Raw genomic sequence first — 20,337 nt, forward strand, 5'->3', positions numbered from 1 at the left:
CATTTTCAACTTGAAGTATTTAAACTATCGCTGCGGCTTGCAAAGAGATTCAGACTTATTCTGGAGATATTTGCTCTGTCCAACTGTCAGTTTTTTCTTTTAAAAAAAAAGTTATGGTTTATGTGATGGAGCCACGTGAATGGCAACGTCCCTTTCTATGTGACTGCTGTGTAAACAGTCTGCTCATGTTTGCCAGACTGACTTTTAGGGCCCAAAAATAAATCCGTCCATGTGGTCAGAGCGTCCCAGTGCAAATCAGTGACGTAGCTTTAACGTCTGTGCTTCTTTGACACAAAGCATGACGTGCATCACTTCTGTGCCAGGACATTTGCGCTCTGAATGATCAAAACAGTAGAGACCTCATGAAAGCCTCCAAGGTCTGTTGTTGTCGTCAGCAGAATGCTGAATTCCTGCTGTGGTTTCTGATGTGAGCAGATCCTGATAGAGTTGGAGACGGCCTTACTGGACGACAAGCCTCACTGGTATCCCCTCCAAACCCACGATATTTCATCCATACCTCTACCCCAGCCCTCCCCGTACCTCCCACGGCGACACGCGCACATGGACGCCCCTGGCAAGAAGCTGCAGCGTAAGTCTTATTTAAACTTACGACGTATGTGAGTTTCTTTGTTATCACCCCCCCCCCCTCCCCCCCGCATTTGCATCTTGAAATGTGTCTAAATGTGTGTGTTTTGGGTTTATACATGTGCATGTGTGTCTGTGTTTATAACTGTTTAGGTTCTCAGCGCCTTTCAGAGCCTGAATTTGATGAGGGTACAGCAATAGTGCCTAAAGGTGGGTGGGGATCATTTCTCTGTCTCCCACAAACCAGATTAATATTTGTGGTGCTGTTTTGTAGTAATATTTGTGGGCAGGATTGTCTGTGTGTGATCTTGGTTTAGCGATTCTCTACTGTCATTCCTATATAATTTTCCAAACATAGATTCATAACACAGTTCAAGAGCATTTTCTTGAAATGATACTTGAAAGATGATTATTTTAAAAAGAGGAAATAACACACATACGCTGATCATATGCATAAAAAAGATCCCTTTTCAAATCATGTGTATAAATAAATCTTGTAGCAGTTAGTACACAGTTTTAACGGTTGGAATACATAAAAAAAGAATTCCACAGTTTAAAATGTAAACAATCAATAAACTGGGAAAAGTTGTCGGGCGGTCTGAGCAGCGCCGATGATGGCTGATTGGACTGTTTCATAATGCAGGCAGTTTTCTGCAGACATCGAGGTTTATGACTCTTTGGAGAGCGTTTTTATCCTCTGCTGGGATGCTGCCATAACACATTGGACTGTATGTCAGTACAGGCTCAATGCAATCCCTTTAAATTCTGCTGCTATCTCCACTTGAAAGAAGGACACTGTCCTGTAACCTTCCTTCCTTGTGCACTATTTTCGCTCCTTCCTCCTGATTCTATTCCAGGATCGGCCTTCACCTCGACTTTACTGTGGAAATAGAGTCACAGAGAGAAATTTCCTTTTAGCTGAGATAAACTTGCATCTTCTTCTGTGGTCAGAGTGTGACGAGGTGCCAAAACTTTTGTTGTGGTCCAAATAATTCCGTGCAGTAGAGAGAAACAAGGATAAACACTTCAATTATTTCAGATGTAATGTAACCCTTCTGGAGTGTTATATAGATTTTAAGGAATTGTTGCCAAATCAAGCAAGCAAATTTTCACGCGTTATACCGTTCACTTGGAAATTAAACCAGCAACCTCGGGACCAGCCCACACAAACATCCTATCAAGGCTGATCATTGGTTATACTTTTATATTTAGACATTTTCTAATTTCTCACCAGAGAATATGGTTTTTGCTGCAGTTCCACATCCATTTGATATATTTGCATCTCTTTTCAGTCGCTTATCCACAGATTCTTGGATGTGTTTGCGTCAATGCATGTGCTTGCTCATGGCTCACTTTTCCAAACTCTGCAGCTGATGGGCGTGGCAGGGACAGGCAACAGGAGCCCACGTCCACCCTGGAGGTGCCGGAGCAGCAGAGGACACCCGTCCACCACATACGCTCTCGCTCCGTGTCACCGCACCGCGAGCAGCAGGGACGAATCCGCTCACGCCCCCCAAACATTCCAGCCCAAAGGTGACGAGACCCGATTGACCATCAGGCCCGCAGAGTTTATTCAGGAATATTTTGAGACATGTGATTTTTTCCTTTAGCATGATTGTTAGATATGAACTTGGATGGAAGGTATTTGATTAACGGAATGCAAACGCGGCTGGACATAAATGATTAATGTCCGTTTTTATAGGGGCACTGAATCATGTCAGGTAGGAATAAAAGGAAACATCAGGCTGGTGAGAAGACTTGTAGGAGGTGAAAGTAGCGAGAGAGTGGAGGAAGAAGAGTTTGTTGGACGGCAGCATCGAGAGTCCATCTGCTAATGAAATGTCTGAGGCAGAACATTTAGTGCTGCCAGCTCTGCTTTTTACTGCTAAATATTCTACCTCACACCACCCCAACACCATCCTCTTTCCTTCTTTCCTTCCCCTTAGGAGTCTGGATGACGAGCTTCCTCACAATCGTCGATCTCGTTCTCCGAATCGCTACTATGACGCAGCCAGGGGTCGTCGCCAAGAGGAAGACTACCTGGATGAAAGGTGAGTGTTGGTGTTTGTGTTCTCACTGCTTTGTAATGTTGTGGGACTAAATGCCAGCAGAGCTCCGCAGTCAAAAGTCTGTTTTTGTGTGTAACATGAGCGATTTGCTCATGCGAGCAGCTGCTTTAATGTGGGTAAAATGTCAAAAGGTTGATTTTTTTCTTCTTTTTTGCTTATGATTTTATTTTGTCCAACGGGCTGAGTGCTTATGAAAATTTTCTGCGCTCTTTTACCGAGTATTACTTTTTATGCTTTCTTTGGGCCTTGAAACAAGTTTGTTGCGGTAGTTGACTGTTTTTGGCAGCTTGTATATGGTGAATTTACAGTGACCTTGGTTGGCTTCTGTGAGTGTGTGTTGCTTTGTGTGCCTAATAATGAGCAGCAGCTTCCTCTGCTCTTGTGGGGCATTTTCCTTGATTCTTGTTGGTTTTTACATGTGTCATCCATCCCCATGGTTACCACAGTGAGGTCATCATGATCCACCACTCAATGCGAGGCAAAAGTGCTGAGTGCCTTCACATCAGGTAAACTGGACAATTAACCACCACATTTCTCTGTAATGTTTTATTAGGATTTCAGGATATTCAGCCTTTAGTTGCACCGCTGCCATGGATCCACAAGAGGTCACTATAGGACCGTATATGCAGGTTCCCTACTGAATTTACAAGATGTTGAGGGTTTGATTCATTCAAAACTCCCTTAAAATGTACATGTCACAGACTCTGCAAATCAAAATGGGAATTTTGTGCTGTTTAATGAGAACTCATTCAAAACAGGTTAATTAGATGGATAACAGTGCAGTCACATCTCTCAGAGGCACCATGCTGATCATACTTACAGACATAAAAACAAACATATGAATATATACAGATGCGTTTGTATTTTTTAAGAGAATTAAAGCACCAAATGACTAATTTATTTGTTTTAGTCTTCTATAAATTACAATATGGTATGCCTTTGCCGTGACAATATGGTTGTCATAAAGGCCTAATGTGGGTCCTAAAACATTTAATTTACCATATAAATGCTTCCGTGCTGTATACAGTCCTCATTTCAGAGAGGTTCCATTAAAAATAACTTACTGCCAAACAGTATTTGATGGTTTTGCAACTTTTTCACCCTAAAAGAAAAACCTTTGTTGTCTAGTCCCGTGCACTTTTTCTTTTCCCCTCCCTCCTCATTTCCGCTCATTATCCCACATTTGTCTGCATGCACGCTAACATCAGGAGACCTTCTAGGTACAATAACACACTACACAAGCTTACACACAGGTAAGTCCTCAGTTAAGGGTTCAGAATTGTTGCAGTTTGTAATCTGAGCCGTCACCAGACAGTAAATGCAGAGGCGCTATAGGAAGACTAATAATGTCAAAAAACAGCATGATTGCTTCATTTTTGCAAAACAATAAAAAATATCAGACTCATATGAATGATTGTGAGACTTAAACATAATTAAAGCCATTGCCATACTATTATGATTATTAATATTAGTATCATATAAATGTATTGCTTGGGGATTCAGTGAGCTCACTTGAGACATAGAATGATGTCAAAAGTGGATTCATCATCCCCTGGAGGTGTGCTGCAGTGCTCACTTCTATGGTATCTAGCTTTATATGCAGCATGTGGCAAGAGTGCAGCACCTTTTGCTGCTGCAAATCATTACAAGTTTCCACCATACATCATTGCCATGACAACCATGACATCCTTACTCCAGTCATGGTTTCAATTCTCAGACTAATAGTTTTGAGAATGTAACTGGACATTTTTTTAAAGCATCTTTTCTGTTTGTCCATTGTTTTTCTCTTCATGTTTGTTTGCGTCCTCTCCCCCCTGTTTCTTACTCCATTGGATGGCATGTTGGCCTGTGGTGCCTCTAGTGATCTGCAACCCCCCCTGGACAGGGTTAGGAGCGCTAGTGCCAACTGTCTGAGCCCAGGCATTCATGTCCCCTCACCAGAGAGTGAAAGGTACCAGCCGCTGCCCCCACACCCCTCCTGTAGCGCTTCGGTAGACTCTCTCTGTCCTGCAGTTCTTGTCCTTAAGAATGACCCAACACCATTTGATGCTTTGGCCTCTTCATTATCGATAAACTGCATCACTCAAATTCAGCGGGTGCTTCAGCAGCTGCCATTTTAATTTCACCATTCTCAGTTTTGTGCATAAAAAGGTGCAATGATCTAAACGTATCCTCTATTGAAAACACCACTTGTTAAGAGTTTCTTAATTCTCTTACTGTATATTTTCTCAGTATTTCATTGAAGTGTCTTGTTTGTATCTGGACTGATTGATTGTTCCATCAGATACAGTGTGATTGCATCACAAAATTGTTGCACTTTTTTCGCCATCTTCCAACGTGAATCACTCTCACCAGTTTTCACATCTTACCACCGGTAAACACTCTTGCTTGTCAGTGGATGGGAAACATACCACCCTCTGTGGGACACATGTCACTGTCTTGGCTCATAATGGGTTAGCCTTAATCGGATTAACGTGTTGGAATATTTGAGGGTGAACAAGCGTCATTTCTTATTCATGCACAACCACGTTAACACCATGATGAAGCGGATCGCTAACAATTTTGGATTATTGTGAAGGTTTGATGATTTGTCACCCACAAATCATGTGTGTGTCTGTGTATACACGTAGAAAATCTTTATCCTATTCCCTGCCCCGGAGACGCGCAGCAAGTCCCAGGATTCTTATCCAGCATGCTTCCCCTGAAGATGACAGGTACCCATCTGTGGAGCCCCCCCAGCTCTGCCCTCAGAGAGCTTGACTTATGCCTTCAAACCTCATACCGTCATGATCCATTTCAAAGAAAGATCCAAAGGTTTTGAGGGGTTGACATTAAAGGAAAGTGGTGTATCTCACTGGAGTAGTAATGATGAACTGGTGTCAAACTGGGTAAATGGGTTAAGGCAAATGTCAAACTCTTCTTGTCTGTAGCTGTACCTGATCAGTGGAGTTTTAAAATCTCGCCAATTAATTACTGATCAATAATGAGATGGAAACATGCTCATATTTGTGCATTATTGGAAACAGTCTTGGATGTAAACAGCAGTAAGAGTGGCCCTGTCTTACTTTAAATGCAAGTGTCTTTGCTAAGTTAAGCCCGACGTGAACATTTGTTTATTCTTTAACACATTTTGTTCAACGCTGCTATCAGCAAACCTGATCAATACAAACTGTGATGCTGTGTGTCAAACATAATATTTTACCATTTAAATAATTACAATAAATGGAAAACTCACATTTTGCACTCACTCTAGGACTGATTCTCTTTACAAGCTTTAAGGTGAGACATAATAGCTTCTGCTGCGGGTTAAACTCACACTAGATTTTGTAGGTAATGCACAGAAATGAGATTCTGATACACCAAATGTCTCCAAAAGTTGTTCCCAGTTCCTTTAAATTGTGTAAGTAGTTTGCTTGAGTGTTTTCCAGCTTGTCAGTGGCTTCGGCTCTTCACAGCGTTGCAGTTTGTTGCTTTAATCCAGCTAATTTTCTGCCTTTGCAAGTGTACAGTGGCAGTTGTGATGTTCATTCTCTGGTGGTTGTGATATCAAATCTCGCCATGTTGAGGCCGCTTCCTCTTGCAGTCTGATGGGTTTTTTGTGTGCTGGGAATAGCACTCGCAGCTTCTGTGTGCTTGCCTTTCTCACACTGTATTTTACCAGGCTCGGTGTTCAGAGATGAACCCGTGATTCATGTCAGATGTAAACGTGCGTGTGTGTAGCAGTGCTAGCTGCAGATAAAGGATAAATCTGAACGGCCTTATTCACCATCATACCATCCATCACAGCATGCCTCCTTTTTCCTGTTTTCCAGATCATAAACTTATAAGGCCAATGACATCCCCCTGACAGAAGAGACTGTAAATAATGTATCATCTGTCATGCTCTCTTCCATCTTCCCACCCAAACCATCCATCTTTTTTCTTTCGTTTTTGTTCCCTTTGCTCATCCGCCACTCTCCAGGCAGCCTCGGACTCTGGAAATACCTGAGTATCGGGCTCCGACAGGGAAACTCTCTGAGGGTAGCAGGTAAGGCATGTACTGGACGCTCAGCACATGTCAAACAGTACATGCGCGTTGGCCAAACCCACTCACCAGTTTGGACGAAGCCGTGTAGCCGTGACCTTCCCCAAGGGAGGACATTTATTCTTTGCAAGGTCAGGAGTGGAATATCTGCTGCATTTTTTGATGAGAAATCTGACAATCGTCACCTCTTATGTTTAGTAATAACACGTTACCAACAGCTAAACATCATCCAATAACATAAACTATTTACTGATGGATAATGGATATTCTGTATAATGCACATTTCACGAAAAAGAATTCAATGTCATTGTCCTGGGGTGTTGATAACTTACGTAACAGTCGGGACCATAAAAGCAGACGCTAATATATACTGGTCCAGACCAACACTTAGGAATCTCCAGACGAGAACACGTTTAGTGTATTCTCATCTTGTCCCAATGCCGACTACTTGGGATGCGATCAGAAGTGAAAAGAGTCCCTGAGAAGTGATGATGTTGTCTCTCTGACCAATCTTGCGTCATAAAAATGGCAATAAAGCAAGAGCCCAGCACACCTGCATACTGGACGAGTCGTAAATCTGGTGCGGGATCCTTTTTTATGGCCTCAAACCACCCAAACTAGGTTTTTCCGTTTTAGGCCTCATAGATGGTAAACTTTAGATCACCAGGACTTAATGTGTTCTGGTATTTTATTTAATCAATTTGTTTTATAACATGAATGTGGCTTATGTCTGCTTTCATGCCGCATCTTTCGAAGTCCAGCGTGGAAACTAAGGCTACATCCAGACTGATGTTTGGCTTCACTGACTTTGGTTTTATCTATTGCTCTTTTCCTCCTCCGTTTCTCTTCCTCCCTGCATGCTGCTGCTTTCACACTGTTGCTGTAAGTCTGTACGACGCTCACGTCTACATCCGTGTGTGTGTGCGGATCATCCAGCCAGCCTCATCCTTTAGGAGCTTCGGAGGAACGGAGGCACCATTGCAGCCTCTACTGGGAGAGGACCCCCCCCCCCCCCCCATAATAAGACAGATCCCCCTTGTCTTTTCATCGTCTCAGGACACGTTTGAACTTTTGTTTTTATGTATGTTGTTGATAAAAAAAAGACACATTTAGGATGTTTTTAAATCTGGTTTTGTTATTTGGAAATTTTAGAACTGAAACTTTAAATGACCCCTAAGCCCAGTGAGTAGATGAGGTTTTCGTATGGGGAAATGGTTTTATTGTATGAGAAGTGATGACCTGTGTGTATTTGGATGGTTTATGATGTTTGAACGGATGCAGACTCACCTTTTCTTCATGTTTTAACCCTTATTTACTGCAACAGAGTCCCTCACTGCCCCTGATGTGCCGTTTTCACCGATTGGACACTGAAATTCTGTTTCCGACCCGCTTCCTTCTTTTATTTCATTGATTCCGTTCATGCAAGGTTTATTTGTTTGTTGGCTTAAGATGTTGCGACACAATGTCAATGTTCAAAGGATGTGAATGCAAATGTGACTGTTACGACATCTTGAATGACAACATTTTTTACTTTGTCTCTTTATCCCAATTTTATTTTCCGTCTCGACTTTGTTCGTCTTCCTCCTTTTGGCTATTTTCGTTCTTCTTTCATGTTACTTTATGTTAGGGGCCACCTGCAAGGTGGTTCATCTTTTTCCTCCTCAGTGGCAGCGTCTGCAGCACGCAGAGTGAGGCAACTCCCCCAGCTCCCCCCAAAGAGCAGCACTGTAGAACAAGGTACATATTAATGATTTGGTGTGTGTTTGACTGCACGTCACTAATTGTCAGCCGCCATTTTAATGATCTTATCGGCTGTACATTGAGGATGAAATGTATAAGAAACAAGACGGTGATGAAAATATGTGACAGGGGCCAAATCAGTGTCAGTAGCTCAACGTCTTCACCCATTAATCTGTTCCGAGTTTCCAGATCTGTGTGAATGAGTTTCCTGTGTGTGCAGCCTTGGTAGCAGAGGAGTGTGTTCGCCAGCTCCAGAGGAAGGTTCATTCCAATCGGGGGCCAGCTGTCAGCGCCTCAAGCCAACAGGACCTGGACCGATCCCTCAAGAACAAACAGGAGGTGAGCCGCAACTCCCTTATTCCCACCCCTCATTTAATGAGAGCTTATTCTGGATGTTGCGTGAATGTGATGTGTGTTTCCTGTAGCTCTACAAAGACCAGAGGAGGAGCAGTGAGAATGTTTCCCATAAATCCTCAGACAGTGATGTCAGCGATGTGTCAGCCATCTCTCGAACCAGCAGTGCCTCTCGCATCAGTAGCACCAGCTACATGTCCATTCAATCGGAGAGACCCCGAGGACGCTTCAGGTAGCGCCTACACTGCCACGCCATCCACGAGGTGGTAAAGATCATCCAATGTAAACTTATGGGGGGGGGTGTTTAGCAGGGCCATGCGTGCAACAGGCCGCCACATGATGAAGAGCACCAGCGTGAGCGGTGAGATCTACGGCATGGAACACGCCGACGGCAGCCAGTCGGACACGGCTCTCGGGAGTCTGGGCCGCGGCATCAAGAAGCGGCGCTCGAGCCTCAGCCAGCGCGTCGTTGCCATCCTCCCATCGAGGCGCAGCCGGAGCACGTCGCAACTCAGCCAGACAGGTCAGGATGGCAACGGATGTGGGAATGTTGGCAGGGGAAGCCCAAAAGTTCTCTTCGTCTTCGCAGTAAACAAACAAAAATCTGGTTAATAAAGCTGGAGTTTGCAGCAATTTTTGACCAGTGAGGGATACGCTGTGGTACCTGAGCTTCACAGTACTGAGGAGGAAATCCCAGTTCATAGTAGGTCTCTGGAGAGCGAGCTCAGAGTTAATGTCCATAACATTTAAAGATTTGGAAAAATCTAACTATCGATCTGTGTTCTTCCACACCAACTCAGGTTTAGTTCTTCACTAATTGCTGTTTTGATTTACTTCATTGGCTTTGTTGTTGTCATGTGTGTTATTTCAGAGGCGGCGGGTAAGCCGGTGAAGAGACAGAAAGGTAAAGCAGTAGTAATACAGAGAGAGGCAGATGGAAAGACAGCGTCCTTCATGCATCAGCAATGCACCATAACGACATCTAAATGTCGTCAGATTCCACTGTTTAGAATGCAACCTGTTTTCTGCAGACAGTAGAGTGGAGCGAAAAGCAACAGCTGCGGATTAGCTCCATTCCCCCCCAGCCCTCCCTGAACTCCAGCACGCTCCCTTACTCCACCCTCGCCTGCCACTCTTAGCTTTAAAAAGAAGGCTGGTTCAGTTCTGAGAGAAGCCTGCTAAAACCATTTGTGTCCTAAATCACAGGATTCTCCACCTGAACACCTCAGATACAGGCTAAAGATCAGGCTTACAAGAGCTGAACTTCAACCCTCTGAGTTCCCGCCGTGACCTCATCACCTACAAAGTAAAAAGAACAAGACGGTGTTTTCAATATCGATACCTACCACACTACTAATGGGATGTTGATGAGGTCACCAGGGAATACAGATTTGCATGGGATGGCCTGTAAACACACCTCAGCCTTTCTTATCAGCCTTGTCAGCCTGGACACCTCCGAGAATCCGTGTCCCGGTATTAGTCCGTGTGCATGAAATGCCTCACAACTGCTCACGTGTGGAGGGCCGTGACGTTCACAAGCCCTCACCTGTGTTTCCCACAGAAGCGTCTGCGTGTAAGAAGTCGGGCAAGGCTGGGAGCAGCATCCAGAGGAGCGTGGAGACGGGCATGGCGGTGGAGTATCCGCGGGGTGGCTCCGCCATGAACAGGCAGGCCAGCAGGGAGTCGACCGACGGCAGCATGAACAGCTACAGCTCTGAGGGGAAGTGAGTAGCAAATCCCGCTGAGGGTGAAGTCCACATGTGCTCAAGTTGACTCGCTGTATCTGTGCGTCAGTTTGATTTTCTCAGGTATGCGTCTGGGGGCCGACAGTCAGTTCAGCGACTTCCTGGATGGTTTAGGACCGGGTCAGCTGGTCGGCCGGCAAACGCTGGCAACGCCTGCTATGGGTGAGTGCCGGAGGGAGACGCCTGGATTATTTTAGGATGTCTTTGAATGTCTGGGTTTTACATCAAGTGTCTCCTGCAGGTGATGTTCAGATCGGTTTGATGGACAAGAAAGGCCAGCTGGAGGTGGAGGTGATCAGGGCACGAGGCCTTACCCCCAAACCGGGCTCCAAATCCCTCCCAGGTACCACACAAACACTCCAGCTGAGTTTTCAGCACATCAGCCTCCCCCCCTCCATCAGCCTTCCTCTTTTCCTTTCTACCTGCCCCAGCTCCCTATGTCAAGGTGTACCTGCTGGATAACGGTACATGTAAAGCCAAAAAGAAAACCAAGATTGCACGAAAGACCCTGGAGCCTCTCTACCAGCAGCACCTGCTCTTTGAAGAGAGTCCTCAGGGGAAGGTGCTTCAGGTAATCAATCCATTTCCTTTGTATCCTCAGAGTATAGCTGCTGTCACAACTGCCATGGTTTTGACTCCAATAATTGCTTTCCCACAAACTATTGCGTAATAGCAAGCAGGCATTTATTCAAAAGTTAAATGTGTGAACATCCACTGATGAGAAAAGGCGTTTCGGTTATCATTGTTGTTCTACGATATCATTAACGGATCTCCTCCATCCTCTAGGTGATAGTGTGGGGCGACTATGGACGACTGGACCACAAATGTTTTATGGGTGTAGCACAGATTCTGTTGGAGGAGCTGGACCTCTCGAGCACGGTGATTGGCTGGTACAAACTGTTTCCACCGTCCTCATTGGTGGACCCTACTTTAGCGCCGCTCACACGGCTGGCGTCTCAGACGTCCTTGGACAGCTCAGGACCAACGTCGGCCAATCGGTCCTAGTGACTGCCCCCCCCCCAAATAGTCCCTAAATGATACAGTGAAAGGACCACGAGTTCTGGACCAGAGCTGAGGGGTGAGAACAAACCCACGGGGCCAACAAGAAGAAGCTTGACCAGTCAAAGAAAACAGGGATGGAGAGAACAAGAGAGGGAGAGATAGAACTAGCCAATCAAAATTTAGCAGGAGTCCGACAATCACGTCTCTCGCCTTCCCTCTTCCGCCTGCGTTTTGTTTCTGAGGCTTTGTGTTCTTTGTGTTCTCCTGTGAGCTACAGCACTGGACGTCTCCACATCCTTCATGTCCTGATTTTTGACTCATTTGTACTGATGCAGATCCAATCAGAGCAGTCGATCAAAGTGGACTCCTCCCCCTAGCGTCCCCAGAGCGTACAGCCGGTGGAATTAGCCGTGTGTGATTGCGCAAGTAGCAAAACTGAGAGTTTCCTGCGTCCGGCTATGGACCGGACGCGTTGCCGTGGTAATAAGAAAGAGGCACAGTCTGAATTTAGGCAAAGGGAAGGATCTTTGCCCGAAAGCACAAGAGAGGTTTGACTACTTTATTTTGACAGACAGGTTTGACCTCGGACTGAAAAAATAAATAAAAACAACCCCAAAACGAAAACAGTTTAAAGAGATCAAATTGACTTTGAATTCGAAATCTTTATTTTCTTGGTTTAGAACGGCGCCGTTAACAGGTGCAGACTCCCTCTGTGTGTGTGGTTTTCCAGAAATGCTACGCCAATGACAAACTTTAGGTCACACCTGCCTGAACAGCCTTTGCCACCCCCCCCACCCCCCCTTCCAGCACCCCCTCCCCTCCCCTCCCCTCCCCGTAGCAGAAGCCGCATGACTCCGGGATGGCCCCACTTGACCCTAAGCAGCATGCATGTTTCTTTTGTTCGTTTCGTTTCTTTTTTGTTTTGCGTTTGACATTTTTGTAAAATAGAAGCCGAGGCAAATTAATGAAACGACTCTCCAAAAAAAGACTAGACCGTGCGTGTTAGTTCCACTTACTTTAGGCCAGCTTGTATGTTGCATGTTCTTGTACAGTTTGCTCGTACTGAATATGAATACAGATAAAAAGCCATCCCCGCCCCCGACAGGAGCAGCCCAATAACGGGGGAATTCACTCTGCCCAGGCCACGCCTAACACTTTGGATCTAAATATACACATTAGGTCTCTGGAAGAAGAAGAAAAAAGGTTTTGGTTTTGAATTGAACCCTTTGACCAACAGTGCTGTCCTGTTCTGAGTGTGCTCCACCCGGCGTATCTGAGGGTGCAGGCGTCTAAACTGTAGTTTCATACAGTCTGGACAAGAGACTGAGGTAGAGAATGTGTGTATAACAGCTAAATGTATATGAAATATCATGAGTTTGACAGAAAATTATAACATATCTGAGAATAAAAAGAGTGTATCTGACCACACACCTGTCACCAACACACACACACACACACGCACACACACGCACACATGCCATGTACTTATTGACCAGGATGAATGACAAACCTGAGTCTCAAACATCGCTGACACACAAATACTCTTGGTCTCGGTGAGGATTTGTCATTTGCGGACGCGTTCCGAGCCGCTGAGCGGCGCGGAGCCACGATGGGGGGGCAATGGAAGGCTCTTTTCTTTTGACCCACTTGCAGAAAAACAAGCTAACTAACAGGTTTGGACTGGATTTCTATATATCATTGAGGAATTCTAACATGGCAGACATATTTTGCAGACGCTTCTGTTGAAACCCTCGACGGTGTGGCCGACTGTCCTTTCCTTTGTCAGTATTACTCCAGGAATACTGATTGTTTACAGCCCACAGCTCCCACGCTCCCAAACCACGATTTTAGACGAAAGACTAAGTATTCACTGCAACAGTTCTTGTTTGTATAACAGATGTGGCTCTACTGATGTGTATGTTTTATATTCAAGAGTTCATTTTTATTATTTAAAAATAAAAGACTGTGTGGAAGAACACGGTGGATCTCTTTATCGACGTTGCTCTGATTCTGAATGCAGCAAGGTAAGAAGGTCAAGGTCAACGCGGCCAAAGCGGTTGTTTATGTCTTCTGTTTGATGGATAGATAAATAAATGCAGCTATTTTCTTGTTTGATCGATGAGTGTCTGCAAATTTCTAACCTGTTAATTGAAAACATTAAGGTGCGCTCTAATCATATTTACTGATTTATTCCCATCAAACCTGCTTTGTTTGCTCGTAAACGTTACAACTTTGACCCACTCAGATACTCTATGAAAAGGATCTCCTCTCCGTCCACTACTGATGATGTCACAGCACCAACAAAATCGGTGTGTTAGATTTTACTAGAAAGCGTTTAATTCTATGAATAATCCATAAATGTGAGGTCGTCGGTGTGAAATTTAAGGAGGAATCAAGCAAGGTTTGACCATTAATAAAATAGCTTCACTTAGAGATGTGTCGAGTGTAAGTAAAAGAAACAAAAAACAAGCCGAATCTGTATTCTCCAAGGAAAAAGTGTTTACCTCCGGTGTTAAATCGAGTGAGACACCATATAAATTCAAAAGTAGTGGAGTAAACGTTGATAAAATGCATTGTTTTTACAATGAGCGACAGCAACTGAGATACTTTACTGCCATCTGGTGGCCACTATGGGAAGTGAATCAGTTAACTATTAAAAAATAAGTTTAATTTCTCTTCATGCTATTACATTTGCATCCGTATGATTTAGAAAACCAAGTCTTGGTTTGAGAAATTGCATAAAGAAAATGTTCTTTATTCACATTTATAAACATAAATGATTCAAAATGGAAACAACCTTAGAAGTTGACTTAGAATACCAGAAAGAATGAGTTTGTTTTCACGTTACTTTTTAAATTGAACTCTCATTGTTACTTAGGATGTGTCAAACGGACAATGGGCACCACGTAAAGCCAAAAAGATACTTTCAGTCCCCAAATAGATACAAGTTTGGCAGGTGGAATGATACTGCTGAACCTTTGAAAGAGGAAGAACATTTCTGCATGGTGTTGTTCTGGTTAGGGTCACTGGCAAACCGAGCGGGCACATTCACCTCTATATAAACCCTCCACCACACCTGAATCTCTGGGAGGAAGAGAGTTATTAATTATTAATCAATTATTAATCTGACTGATTCAACCAGGTGAACTGAATCCTCTGATCAGCTCCAAGGCGTTTGGATGATTTCACAATGTCGATTGATCTAACGTTGTTTAAAATGTTTAAAGGTTAATTTTCCTGTTAAAAATGTGTTCCTTCCTTCAGAGGTCTCCAGCTTTTGTTACTCTTGTGTTGTTGAACCTGGTTTTAACTACCAAAGTAATATTATCTGTTTTAACACAATAATTTGAGGAAATTAACATTTTTGTCAGGCTTTTTAATTATTTTTTTTTTTTAAAAAAAGCTAAATTATTTTAAATCTAAATATAAGGCACTTGAAAACTGCTGAAACATATTTTAAAACTTCTGTTAAAAAATCTGCTAAAACTCTACGATAATAAACAATTGTCATTTGAACTCTTTTCTTCGGTCTACTGCAATTCAAACCAAATGTGATGAGGTTATTAAACGTAAATAAATATTTTGATGTAAAACTGATGCCACCTGTTGCAGTCGGTCTGGATGTTAGAGCTGATTCACGTGTGTGGCTTCTTTCTGATAGTCTTGGCCAATTTTCTTTTAAATCCAAGTACTAAACATGCTTTTATCACATCATACGTGGATTATCGTGTTGCCCTTTTACTAGCCAGACTCCTCCCTCTGCCCCCCCACCTAATCTGCTTTTAAAACCCATCTTAAAACCCATTTTTACTGATTTTCTTTTGACGTAGGAAGATAATTTTCTACCTTATTTTGAATCATGACTTTACTGTTTCTGATGTGGCTTTTGCTGCCGCCTGGGTGTATTATATTTAACACTAATGCTGTCTTTTCTATAAATTCAGCCAGCAAAGCTCTTCTTACTGAAAAGTCCTGCTGAGTTTAGAGAGAAAGTAGCTGACCAGGTGAATCCTGATCATCTAATGGGGCATGGCCTCAGGTTCTCCAAGAAAAAATATTCCTAAAAATACAGAACAAGAAGCTTGAACAACAGTCTAAAAGCTACTGTTGGGAAATCATGGTAATGGAGCACAAACCAGTTTCCAGTCCACTGGACTCTGAGCATAAATAGTGTAATATAATTACAAAAGAAAAATCTGTTGCTGTGCGGTTGAAAACGCTTTACTACCACCTACTGGTCATTCTGGGGAACGCAAATGTTTTAAAATGTAATTCTGCTGCTGGTAAAACCTCTGTGTAGTGGAGGGAAAAATGGTTATAGTGAAACAATTTAACTTTCTGAAGAATCAATATTAAGATTATAATATTAAGATAACGGCTGGGGGGATTTTAATTAAATACACGCCTTTTAATACATGACAAACCTTAATATTTTCCAAGTTTCTCAAATAAAATCCGGACAAAGATGTTTCAGCAGAATAAAATAAGCCAAACTGTCGTGAATACCCTTTATTATTAAATGATAAACGTGAAGGAAAACATAGGATGTATATATTAAAAATCACAAACGTAACCCCACAGATAATAAAATTCCAAAAGAAGAATGTAACTGTAATTCAGAGATGAAGAGAAATGCAAATTATATTAGTTTGAACTAAGTTTTATTTGTTTATTTGACCAAAACTGGGTGATCGAAGACAATCAAAAAACAAACCAGACAAGACGAGAAGGTACAACCTGAGACCTCAAGTTTAAAACAAGATATCTCTTTTTAAAAATGACCCCCCAACACAACCACAACCACACACACACACACACACACACACACACCACACACACACACACACACACACACACACACACACACACACACACACACACACATTCTCTCTTAACGCTTAATTTTGTAATAAAAATGACGATGGAGAAACGTACCCATCTCTATACTGAAAGAGACTGTAAGTGATTAACTAAAGACGGTAATTTTATGTATTTCACATGTGTTTTTAAGGTGCGTGAGGTTAATAATATCGCTGTGAATTAGTAAGTGATAATTAGCATCTGAAGTGCAAAAACAGAAAATTCAAAATCAAACAATAGATTCCAGTTAATAAACATTTTGTTTATTTCATTGGATGAATATTCCACAAATCAATCTCCTCTCGTAAGGATTCTAATCCCCGATCTCTAGTCCTCCTCACCGTCTTCTCAGACAAATTTGCGGGGCCGTTGCGGTGGACTAAATCTGCGAGTTCTTCTCCTTGCTGCCACTAGAGGGAGCCAGAGTCCGCGATTCAGACAGTTCATCAGCACAACGCGTCAGAGTGGAAGAAATCCAATTTGATCAAGTCTCCAGCTTAATTTTAAATGAACAGAAGCTTTAAACAGGACACAAAGTTTCCTTTATACACATTTCTTCATCAGGATACTTTAAATAACGGACATATGATCACCATCGAATCAGGACGTTTAATCGCTGGTGTTGTTATTTTCAGACTGTTGATTTTGACAATCAAACAGCAGCAAACCGTTTGGCATCAGCGCCACAGACAGGCCCCTCCAGACCACCCGCATTATAGATCCACGCAGCTATAGGCTTTTGTCAGAGCCGGAACAAACGCTCCCCTGAGCATCATTTCAGCTCCGTCATTCATCCTGCTAACAAGCCGTTTAGTGTAAAATTAACAGTGACCTGACCGCGGCGGCCATAAACACACCCGTGCGTTTCAGGCACTGTGCGGGCGTTCAAGGAGTCGGCCAGGTGCTATTATTTCTTCTTTTTAGTTGTACAATGTCACATTTGCCACCTGACCAAAGAGGGGATTTTAGAGATTAAAACTGTAAAACATTTTTCGCTTAATCTGAGAAAGAACCAAGTTTGGGCGCAGCTGCTCTCCACATCGGGCCTCTGACACAGCAAAAAAAAAAAAAGTGTGTGTGTCCGTGCGTGTGTGTGTGTGTGTCCGTGCGTGTGTGTGTGTGTGTGTGCGTATGCGCGCGCGAGTGTGTAATAATTTGGTCTATAGCCGTGTAATCCCGCCTGATTTCCATCTAATGCCACCGGCCCAACGCCGCTGCGTGCGCGCACATCTCCTGATGTGATAATGGCGCGTTGTGAAATCCAGCCGCTCCTTTATTGCAAAGCTTTGGGGATGGAAGGGCGGCGGTGGTGTAAGAAAGGATGGGGCACAAGGCAGGACTAGCAGAGCCTGAAATTCCTCCGCATAAAGGGACTAGCTTTATCGGGGATTTGGAGGTAATTTCCCCCCGGAAACAAAAGGCGAAAACTTTTTCTTTATTCTCCAGTATTTCCCATCCCAGGTGGAGGCCTGTTTCACCACTGTTGCATCTGTACATCTGTTAATGATGTTTTCCTATTATATTGTTTAGGTGTTCAACTGTTATGTTAATCCAATTTCACTCGACAAAATGGGATCAACCAGCTAGAGTTCTTTTCTTTCGGAAGTCGGAAATGAAAACTTTTCAAAAACAATTTTTCATAAATATTTATTCCCCACCCCAATCTACTCATTAATTTTTAAAACCCAAGATCAACATCGCAGATTTTTGCAGATTTTTGCCTCTCAATTCAGACTTTTACGCCGTCTTTACGCACGGTTGGTCAAATCCTGACATCCTGACAAAAGACAGATGAACGTATGGAGAGAAGCCTTTAGGGGGGGTGGGGGTGGCTGCTGGGGGCTGATTTATCTCCGGAGCCCCCCTGGTCATTTCCATATATTGAAATGCGCCCTCAGTCTCTCAATTTCCTCGGAGCTGTGGTGCGTGTAGAGGAGGTGAAGCCATGTAGAGACCGCGCTTCTTTCACGCTCCTCACAAAAGCCCTTGACGGTACCTCGTCTGCATCAGTGTAAACATCTGATGATGGTGATGATGATGATGATGATCGTGATGAAGAGGAGGGTGGTGATGGATGTGACAGCTGAAGGAAGAGTCCACGAGTGCACGATCACCTTTCGCCTCCACGCACGCTGTGGACCGTCACTCCTCAATGTGACTTTAAATGATCAACCGTGGGTGGCACACACACACACACACACACACACACACACACACACACACACACACACACACACACACACACACACACACACACACACACACACACAAACACTCGCGCGCTTATACCACATATTACACTACACTAATGATCAAAAATAATCCCATTTGGAAACAATAACAGCAAAAACCTTTGCTGCTTCTGATCAGCCGTTACAGGTTTTGATTAGTGTCCGCGTTTTAGCGTGTGCCTGCGCGTACACGTGCGTGAACAGAAAAGGAGGAGAAGGGAAAAGTGAAAGAACCAAGCCATTGTTGCGGACGGATCGGGCAAGTTGTAAGAAGAGGTCAAGGTCTCTAATAATGAAGACACCTTTATGGGTGTGTTAAATCCAGCAGGGATTGTTGCTGCACCGCGGTGGGACTAAAGCTGTGGGACTCGTCTGGGGGGTCCTGAGGCGGCAGGTCGATCACCAAACCTAATGATCAGCCTCGTTTGTACTCCGCTCTTTTTCGTGTTTCAACGTTCCGGGCCAGGTTCGACGGCTCTGCTGTCCCGTTGCCACCCACAGACCCCGGCCGTGAGAGTGTCTCCCCGATCACTGTGCGCGTCTAACAGGATGCATCTTTAATAAAAGCGTCTACATTCTGCTCTTGAATAATGCCTCTTTATTCGTCCTCCTCGGACAGACTATTTTTGGGGCTTGATAAATTAAGTTAAAATAAAAAAGCAAAACAAAAGCCTACAACGATTTTCAGCCTATAACAGCCAGAAAAAAATCGTCTGAATGGTATCTGCTCTAAAAATCTAAAATTAAACTTAAGATTAATTCCACCGAAACTGAGATCGGTCCGAACTTCTCTGATGTTCATGTTCAGCTCTGATTCACACAAATGGGAAGAAACTCGAAAAAGTCACGAAACGAAAGGAAAGGGAAACGAAACATGAGCGCTGAATTGAAGTATTAAATTGATCTAATCATCAGATCACACAGACAGACAGACAGAGACAGACAGACAGACAGACAGACAGACACACACACACACACACACCACACACACACACACACACACACACACACACACACACACTTCGTGCAGCGAATCTCAACCTGCACATTTCACTCACTGGTCATACATTTTCCCCTTTGACGTTGGACCTCCTCCTTCTCCTCCTCCGTCTCCACACACACACACACACACACACGCGCGCGCTCTCTCTCTCCCTCTCTTCCTCTCTCACCCATCACCCTCCTCTTCGTCGTCGTCCTCTCCTCTCATTGCCGCCCTCCACCACCTCCAGCCAATAAGTGCGCGTCCCCTCCGGCCAGTGTGAGTAGTTCCAGGTCTGTCGGCGCGCGGCAGACGCGCTGCCGCTCCGGGATTGTCCACCGCGTCCACCCATCTATCCAGCGCGTTCTTCCCGAAGCACATCTCTTTCCTCCTCTCCTCCCGTTCACCGTTTATTCCGCCTCCTCTTCATCGTGCACAAAACGCCCGCATCGACTCTTTTCCGCCGCGTCGGTCCGTGTTGCGGTGGGACGCGCGGCGCTTTCGCGTCTTCGGCGCTATCGCAGAACCCTCTTTATTACCAGACTATTTACAATCTCTCCCCTCCTTTACCACCTCCTCTTCTTCTTCTTCTCGTTCTTCTTTCTCTTTTTCGTCCTCCTCTTTCTCCTCCCCACCACTCGCAGCACACCCTCCCCTGTACCAGCTCGAACCTTCAGGCACATGTGAAAGTTATTACACGGGACGCTTCCGTGCGCGCACGCACTCCCACGGCCCGCTCCGGTTT

At 44.1% G+C, this 20,337-nt stretch overlaps 1 protein-coding gene and 1 long non-coding RNA gene across 20 annotated transcripts in view; one reads left to right on the forward strand and one right to left on the reverse strand.

Moving 5' to 3' along the window:
- Positions 1–13,495, forward strand: part of LOC130534318 (regulating synaptic membrane exocytosis protein 1-like) — a 42,631-nt gene extending 29,136 nt beyond the window's left edge. For 6 of the 19 annotated variants that reach the window (XM_057048351.1, XM_057048348.1, XM_057048354.1 and 3 more), the window contains 18 exons: positions 436–589; positions 739–795; positions 1,956–2,118; positions 2,532–2,636; positions 3,101–3,160; positions 4,516–4,605; positions 5,285–5,368; positions 6,616–6,681; positions 8,306–8,415; positions 8,639–8,757; positions 8,844–9,004; positions 9,081–9,295; positions 9,644–9,676; positions 10,334–10,496; positions 10,567–10,679; positions 10,759–10,860; positions 10,949–11,088; positions 11,304–13,495. In XM_057048351.1, the coding sequence (XP_056904331.1) occupies positions 436–589; positions 739–795; positions 1,956–2,118; positions 2,532–2,636; positions 3,101–3,160; positions 4,516–4,605; positions 5,285–5,368; positions 6,616–6,681; positions 8,306–8,415; positions 8,639–8,757; positions 8,844–9,004; positions 9,081–9,295; positions 9,644–9,676; positions 10,334–10,496; positions 10,567–10,679; positions 10,759–10,860; positions 10,949–11,088; positions 11,304–11,522 (2,154 nt within the window). In that variant the 3' untranslated portion in view covers positions 11,523–13,495. The remainder of the gene's footprint in view (positions 1–435; positions 590–738; positions 796–1,955; positions 2,119–2,531; positions 2,637–3,100; positions 3,161–4,515; positions 4,606–5,284; positions 5,369–6,615; positions 6,682–8,305; positions 8,416–8,638; positions 8,758–8,843; positions 9,005–9,080; positions 9,296–9,643; positions 9,677–10,333; positions 10,497–10,566; positions 10,680–10,758; positions 10,861–10,948; positions 11,089–11,303) is intronic. The other 13 variants (XM_057048349.1, XM_057048355.1, XM_057048357.1 and 10 more) reach the window with 13 other exon arrangements.
- Positions 13,496–16,013: 2,518 nt separating this feature from the next.
- On the reverse strand, positions 16,014–19,381 carry LOC130534322 (uncharacterized). The gene is made up of 2 exons (XR_008952866.1): positions 18,000–19,381; positions 16,014–17,962 (listed from the first exon to the last, which is right to left on the reverse strand). It is a non-coding gene; the product is annotated as an uncharacterized LOC130534322 (long non-coding RNA).
- Positions 19,382–20,337: the final 956 nt, after the last annotated feature.

Source organism: Takifugu flavidus, chromosome 11 (assembly GCF_003711565.1).
Source record: "Takifugu flavidus isolate HTHZ2018 chromosome 11, ASM371156v2, whole genome shotgun sequence".
Taxonomy (NCBI): Eukaryota; Metazoa; Chordata; class Actinopteri; order Tetraodontiformes; family Tetraodontidae; genus Takifugu; species Takifugu flavidus.